This window comes from Mandrillus leucophaeus, unplaced genomic scaffold (assembly GCF_000951045.1).
Source record: "Mandrillus leucophaeus isolate KB7577 unplaced genomic scaffold, Mleu.le_1.0 Scaffold757, whole genome shotgun sequence".
NCBI classification, from domain to species: domain Eukaryota; kingdom Metazoa; phylum Chordata; class Mammalia; order Primates; family Cercopithecidae; genus Mandrillus; species Mandrillus leucophaeus.
This window is the reverse complement of record NW_012108219.1, coordinates 285,428-293,381: the sequence shown is the minus strand read 5'-3', so window position 1 is coordinate 293,381 and position 7,954 is coordinate 285,428. Positions and strand designations below refer to the sequence as shown.

Genomic DNA, 7,954 nt, shown 5'->3' with positions numbered 1-7,954 from the left:
TAGTCGGGCGAGGTGGCAGGCGCCTGTAGTCCCAGCTACTCGGGAGGCTGAGGCAGGAGAATGGCGTAAACCCGGGAGGCGGGGCTTGCAGTGAGCTGAGATCCGGCCACTGCACTCCAGCCTGGGCGACAGAGCCAGACTCCGTCTCAAAAACAAAAAAAAAAAAGAAGGAAGGAAGGAAAGACAGCAGTTATATGATGAGATCTGCTTGTCAGAAAGACAATTTCATGGCGTGAAAAATTACCTGGAGCAGGGCAAGACCATGAATCGGAAACTTAACATAATGCACCTGAGCAGTGACACAGGCGGGAGCTATGTAGTGGGGCGGCATGGAGATAAAAGCTCTCAACCAGCATCTACCCACGAGAGGAGGATGGTGGGAGCACGCGACTGTCACCCTCCAGGCTCACTCCCACAACATTCTGGTTGCCCTTACGTGGAGTCCAGCAGGGTCCCATCCAGAAGTGAGGCATTGTAGTGATATTTGAGGTAATCTCCCTTCTTACTCAGCACTGAGCAGTCGGGGGGTTTGTAGTGGGAGGTGATGCTGATGGAGTCCGAAGGGTTGTGGAAATCGATCACATGGATGTCAAACACCAGCACAGCCGAGCCGGGGATATTCCCTAAAGGACAGACACGGGGAATTAATGAATGACCCCTGCAGGCTGCAGCACACGGGCCCCCCCAGTATCACCAGGTACGTCCTCAAGGCCCCTCCAAATGAGGAAAACGGGCACCCAGATACGAAACCCTAGGAGGACTCCAAGACTGATGCTGAAAGGGCCATTAGATGTAACCTCATCCTCATTTTACAGGTCGATAAATGGAGGCACAGATTTGCCCTGGGTCCCACAGCCCATAATGAGCACAGTTTGGACTAAAATTCAAGACTATGGACTATTGCCCCATGGCATCATTCAGCCTGAAAGACAAGTGGCTAAGTTGATCACAAATGAGGAAACTCAAGCCCAGCCAAATTAACACTTGCCCCTCGCCCACTGAAAGTAAGAAGTGGGGTGAGGAAATCAGCCGCAGAGTGAAATCACTTCAATGTCCGACCACTGCTCAAGAAAAGCATAACATAAACTTCGTAAAGAAAAAGATATCTGTCCCTCATGATTGTACCCCTAACAGTCACAGGTGCTTTTAGAATACATCCTATTTGTTCTATACTAAATTATTAATTAACTTTTCCATAATTTCCACTTTTGAAGACAGTAGCTCACATCTGAATAATGTTTTACAGTTTGCCAAAGTATTTTTCACCTACATTTTCCCTTTAAGTCCCTGCAGCAACCTTATGGGGTAGGCATGGCCATAACACCAGGAATGTAACGACAGCTTTCCAGGAGCATGGGGGACACTTAAACATATGCATCATTTGTAATACGCCCCCCAGCCCAAATCATTTCAGAGAAGTTTAAATGTAAAATATTTTTAAATCATGTTACCTAGAGTGAAGGACATATTTTATTATCATCAGCGTTTTACATATAAGAAAACCAACTCAGGTTAGGTATGGTGGTGGTTCATGCCTATAATCTCAACTCTGGGAGTCCAAGGTGGGAGGATCACTTGAGGCCAGGGGTTCGAGACCAGCCTGGGCAACACAGCCAAATGTCTCTACAAAAAAATTAGCTGGGTGTGGTGGTGAGCACTTGTAGTCCCAGATACTCAGGAGACTGAGGCAGGAGGACTGCACCACTGTACTCTAGCCTTGGCAACAGAGTGAGACTGTGTCCTCATAAAAGAAGAAAGAAAGAAAAGAAAAACTCAGACATGATATTACTTATTCAAGAGAATAACACAGCTAATGACAAAATTCAGATAGAGATATACAAACACCAACAGCCCCTCCTCACCTCCCGTCCCCACACGTACTTTTCTGTGTCTGTTTCTTGATTGGTCTCTCTCCTATCTCTCTCTCTAATAGAAACACACTCACGCTCATATTTAATAGGCGTTTATTGAGTACCAGACACTCTTCTAAATTAAACATTGTTTAATTCTCATGAAAATCCTGAGAAAACTGAGGTACAAATTTTGGGGCTGGCCAAAGGTAAAGGTAATAATTTGAGAAGTGTGTGCTTTATAGCAGAACACAGGTGCCTGCTACTCACTCCTAACAGGGGCTGCTGGTGTGGGTGGAGTGGGGTGCAGGCTCCTTCCCACCAGAACCAGGAAATACAGTCTGCCATTGGCCAGAAGGCTGCTCAGAACCAGGTCCATGGACGGCTCTGCGTGGGAAGCTAACACACGTGGACAGGGTGGGTGTCTGCAGAGGCAGATCTATGGTTTCTCAACCTTGGCAACCCATTAAAATCAGCTGGGAATGAACCCGAAAACATTATGCTAAGTGAAAGAAGCCAGACACAAAAGGCTGGCTTCTTTGCCAGCACTGGGGGAGGGGGTGGATGGGAAGAGGGTACGGAGAGTGACCACTAATGGTTATGGGTTAGTTTTTGGAGTGATGAAAATGTGCTGGAATTATGTAGAGGTAATAGCTGTTACCTGGTTAATATACTAAAAACAACTAAATTGTAAACTGTAACATGATTACTTTTATAGTATGTGAATTATATTTCAATGAAACATTAAATAAAAATATCTCTCTTGGGTATACACACAAAGGAATTGAAACTAGAGATGCGAACAGATATTTGTACACTCATATTCACAGAAGCATTAAGCATTATTCACAATAGACAAAAAGTAGAAACAGCCCAAGTATTCACCACCAGAGGAATTGATCAAACAAAATATAGTATATACATCCAATGGAATATTCATTCAGCAATAAAAAGGAATGAAATTTATTAGCCAGAAAAGAGGAATTAATTTTTTATTTTTTTTTTTTTTGAGATGGAGTCTTGCTCTGTCATCCAGGCTGGAGGGCAGTGGCGTGATCTCAGCTCACTGAAACCTCCGGCCCCCGGGTTTAAGCAATTCCCCTGCCTCAGCTGATATTATAGACGTGCCACCACACCTGGCTAATTTTTGTGTTTTTAGTAGAGACAGGGTTTCACCATGTTGGCCAGGCTGATCTTGAACTCCTGACCTCAGGTGATCCACCTGCTTCAGCCTCCCAAAGTGCTGGGATTACAGGCATGAGCCACTGCGCCCAGCTTGAAATTTTGATAAATGCTAAAATATAAATAGACCTTGAAAACATTATGCTAAGTAAAATAAGACAGACACAGAAAGAGAAATATTGTATGATTCCACTTAAGTGAGGCACTTAGAATAGGCAAATTGGTAGAGACAGAAAGAAAGGTGGTTGTCAGAGGTTGCGGGGAGGGAGGAATCGGGAGTTATTGTGTAATGGGTTTATGTTGGGGATGATAAAAGAGTTTTGAGTGTAGATGGTAGTAATGGTTATACAACATTGTGAATATATTTGATGCCACTAAACTGTACACTTAAAATGGTAAAGATGTTGAGTATATTTTACCACAGATTTTAAAAACTTCTAACACTGAGCTAAGCAGTCACCAAATTTTGTCAATTCAAATATAATCTCCCCTCCAAGATGCATTCGGGTGCAGGGCCTTCTCCAGGGCAAAAAGGCATGCATCTGGAACCACCCACATCCCTGGGATCTGATGTCAGCAGTCAAATGAACTCAGTCTCTCAGGCCCCAAGGATTCCAGGCACAAGAATTCCAACCAGTGTAGAGGTCGATACACACCCAATCAAGGAACCATGTAGCATCAGGTGGGTATGTCAGCTGCCGGGAAGTGAACGTGAGTCAGTCTACCAGGTGCCTGATAACCTCTGAGGCACACACATTATTGAGGGCGTCAACAAGGAAACACTCTCTGTGTGCGTAGGAAGTTTTGTTTGTGTTTCTCTCTGCAGAATCCCTAACACCGTGAGCAGGGCCTGGTCATGAAGAAACTCAATAAATCTTTGATGGATGGATAGATGGAGTTTCTCGGCCTGCAAAAATGAAGATCAGAACCTTGAACCATAGACCCCACCTACCCCAGGCAGCACCAAGGCCTCGAACCTCTATCCCTCTATCTTGGTCTGACTTCCACAAAGCTATTTGTAGATTAAGTATAGAAATGAGTGCTGACCAGCAAACAGGCAGTGATAGTCCAGCGTGGCCCCAACACCAGCCTCCTCTCTGTATAAACCCTTAACCAGCACAGAAGTCATCATTCTGTTCTCACCATGAGGATGCCTCCCTCAGAAGAGACACAGATGACAAAAACTTAAAGCAGCCAACAGCCCACCCAAGAAACTCTGTAGCTCCTGCTGGGGGTGGGTTTCCCCTGCGGGGGGTGGGTTTCCTCTGCGGGGGGCGGGTTTCCTCCATGAGGGTGGGTTTCTTCTGAGGGGAGTGGGTTTCCTCTGAGGAAGGTGGGTTTCCTCTGAGAAGAGACACAGATGACAAAAACTTAAAGCAGCCAACAGCCCACCCAAGAAACTCTGTAGCTCCTGCTGGGGGGGGGTTTCCCCTGCGGGGGGTGGGTTTCCTCTGCGGGGAGTGGGTTTCCTCCATGAGGGTGGGTTTCTTCTGAGGGGAGTGGGTTTCCTCTGAGGAAGGTGGGTTTCCTCTGAGCGGGTGGGTTTCCTCTGAGAGCTCTGGAACTTCTGGTTTGAGGTCTCGGTTCTCCACATGTAGGTATCAACAAGTCACTACCTAATGGGGACTCATTCTTTCTGTCTGTCTAGGACACACACGGGTCAGAGAGCCCTGGGTCCAATTCCAGCTCCATCATGGATTAGCGATTGTGGCCTTGGACACATGGGTGGAACTCCCTGGGCCTCATTATCTTTCTAAACAATGAGGGTAATGATGCCTCAGAAGACTGTTTCCAGGTTTGAATGAGTTCATGTGCAAGAAGTCCCAGACACACTGTGAGTAAAATGGGTAAAAATGTCATATATTAACTTTCCTCTCTTTCCTAAAAGGGTGTTCAAAAGGTAATCTGGAAGTTGAGGAACAGCAAGCTATCGATGAAGTGAAGCTGACACAACCTCGCAGGCAGAATCCATTCCCCACTTTGAGGCTGCAAACCCATCCAAATGCCCTAATTTCAGGGCTGACCCAGGGAACAAAGCAGATGGCAGAAAGATCCAGAACCTCTCCCAGGAGGCCTACCCTTTCCCCTCCACCAATCTTGCAGGGGAAAATGGCTGTGAACAGAATGAAATGCTGATAGAGGCTGAGAGCACAGGGACAGCCCACAATTCATTCCTCCCACAAATATTTGCCAGACATTCACAATGTGCCTGGCCCCGTGGTATGCAGTGAAGCAGCCACTGAGAAGACAGCTTCTGCATCCTGACCCCCCTCGGCTCAGCCCCTCAGGGATCAGCACGGGCTCCTATGTAACCCCCACAAAGGGATCAGCATGGGCTCCTATGTAACCCCCACAAAGAGGCCAAGGGTGCTGATCAGGAGAGGACAGAGGCAGACTCCACTCAAGAGCGCTTGGGGTTGATACCTCAGGGTCACTCAGGGTGCCCTCCTCCCACAGCAACGTGACTCAGGATGATGCAGTCTTATTGCGCAGAAAATTTATGAGCCTTCGGCTGCTTCCCAGAGGCTTATATAATTCTTTGCAGAGCTCTGTCTCATACTTGATAGAAAGCCAAGAGGAAAAAAAGTAATTTAAGCAAATGTTTTCCATCAATGCATTCTTTTCAAAGAAAGGAAAGATTAGTCCTCAGGCCATAATGAAACAAGAACACTCAGAAAGTATTTATCTGTTTCTGTTTATATTTGACTAGAAGTAGAAATCTACACGATAAAAAGCAATAGAGCATCAAGACACTAGACAAGCAGGACGTGTCAAGAAAGGCCTGTCGAATGGATCTTAAGCTGTGATCTGTTGTGGTTTAATCAATCAGAAATTTAAGTCAGGGAGAAAAAAATATTTCTCCATGGTACAACCTACTTTCCAACCAACTTGACATTTCTTGGATCCTCTGGGATGAACACTACTGGGAAAACTCTCAAGATCCATATGATGTATCAACAAAAAACAGAACAGAACTAGCAAAAAAAATGTACAGCCAACAAGGCCAGCCTCCATCAGCAAAAGAATACGAAAACAAAAGAAATACTCCATCAACTGTTCCTGAGCGAAGGAGCAGCCATTAAAATACATAGCATAGAAAGTTGTTCACAATATTATCTGCTGTTCACCACAAATTGGGTGAAGAGAGAAATCACAAAGTAATACGCATAGACAAACCCGTGTTTGTCCGTATTGATTAGTGTAGGTGGGCATTTTTTTTTTAAATCTAGACATACACTCAAAGGTATAGAAGGATGTTCACTTCATGGCTGCATTTGTTTCCTACTGTGGCTGCAGCAAATTACCACAGACTTGTTGGCTTAAAACAACGCAAATGGATTCCACTAATTCTGGAAGGCAGAAGCATAAATTCAAGGTATTGTTAGGGATGTGTTCCTTTTGGAGGCTGCCGGGGAGAATGTGTTTCCTACCTTTTCCAGCCTCTTGGGGCCACCTGCATTCCCTGACAGCGTCCTCCTTTTGTATCTTCTAAGTCAGCACTTTAGCACTTTTTCCCCAGTCTGACCGCCTGCCTCCCTTTTACAAGGACTGTTGCAAGTATTGTGAAGCCACCTGGATAATCCAGGATACTATTCCCATCTCAAGATCCTTAATCAAATCTGTAAAGTCCCTTTTAATAGGCTAACAGGAGGCTAGGCATGGTGGCTCACACCTGTCATCCCGCACTTCGGAAGGCCAAGGTGGGAGAATTGCTTGAGCTCAGGAGTTCCAGACAAGCCTGGGAAACATAGTGAGACCATGTCTGTCTTCACAAAAAAAAAAAAATTGTTTTTGAATTAGCTGTGCATGGTAGCACACACAGGTAGTCCTAGCTACTCAGGAGGCTGATGCAGGAGGATCACTTTAACACAGAAGCTGAAGGCTGCAGTGAGTTAGGATCTTACCTTACCACTGCATTCCAGCCTGGGCAACAGAACAAGACTTTGTCTCAAAACAAAATAAATAAATAAAGTAAGGTAACATACTCACAGGTTCTGGGGATTAGAACATAGACACTTTGAGGGGCTGAATATTCTGCCTACCAGATTAAGATTAACAATATTTATTTCTGGCAGGGCATGACGCTCATATCTGTAATCCCAGCACTTTGGGAAGCCAAGGCGGGCAGATCACTTGAGGCCAGGAGTTCGAGACTAGCCTGGCCAACATAGTGAAACCCCATCTCTACTGAAAATTTTAAAAAACATTAGCCAGGCGTGGTGGCACATGCCTGTAGCCCCAGCTACTTGGGAGGCTAAATCACGAGACTCACCTGAACCCAGGAGGCAGAGGTTGCAGTGAGCTGAGATCGTGCCACTGCACTCCAGCCTGGGTGACAGAATGAGACTCTATCTCAAAATAAATAAACAAACAAAAAAGAAAAACAAGGGAAAAAAATATTTATTTCTGGGTGGCAGGATTTCTTTGCTTATCTGTATTTTCTTTTTCTAAAGTCAACATGTATGATTTGTGTAACTTTTAAAAAGAAGTGAGGTATGAGGGTGACAAAAATGTTCTAAAACAGGATTATAATGATAGTTGCATAACCCACTAAATTTTCTAAAAATCATTAAATTGTATACTTAAATGGGTGAATTTTATAACATATAAAAGAAAAACCAAAGAGGGGCTTTTGCACTTACTTTCAAATGGTTCAGCCCAAAATAAATAAATACATATAAAAAGATCAAATATAGCAAAATGTTAACAACTGGCAAAACAAAGTGGAATTCACTATAAAGTGCTTGCGACTTTGGTGTAGGATTTAACATTTTCAAAAGGTAAAGGAAAATGGGCAGAGAAACAAGGAGAAAGAACAGGACAACTCTAGAAACTAAATCAATTTGGGCATTCCAGTCTTGGGCTGGACTTTAGCTTCAATATTTTGGCTCTCAAGAAGCTGTGTACAGGGTGTGGTGGTG

General features: G+C 44.7%; 1 protein-coding gene across 2 annotated transcripts in view; it reads right to left on the bottom strand.

The window, feature by feature from the left end:
* The window catches only part of FKBP9 (FK506 binding protein 9, 63 kDa), a 58,380-nt gene that overhangs the window by 12,710 nt on the left and 37,716 nt on the right, over window positions 1-7,954 (bottom strand). For both annotated transcript variants that reach the window (XM_011966339.1, XM_011966340.1), the window contains one exon: window positions 437-623. In XM_011966339.1, coding sequence (XP_011821729.1) covers window positions 437-623 — 187 coding nt within the window. The remainder of the gene's footprint in view (window positions 1-436; window positions 624-7,954) is intronic.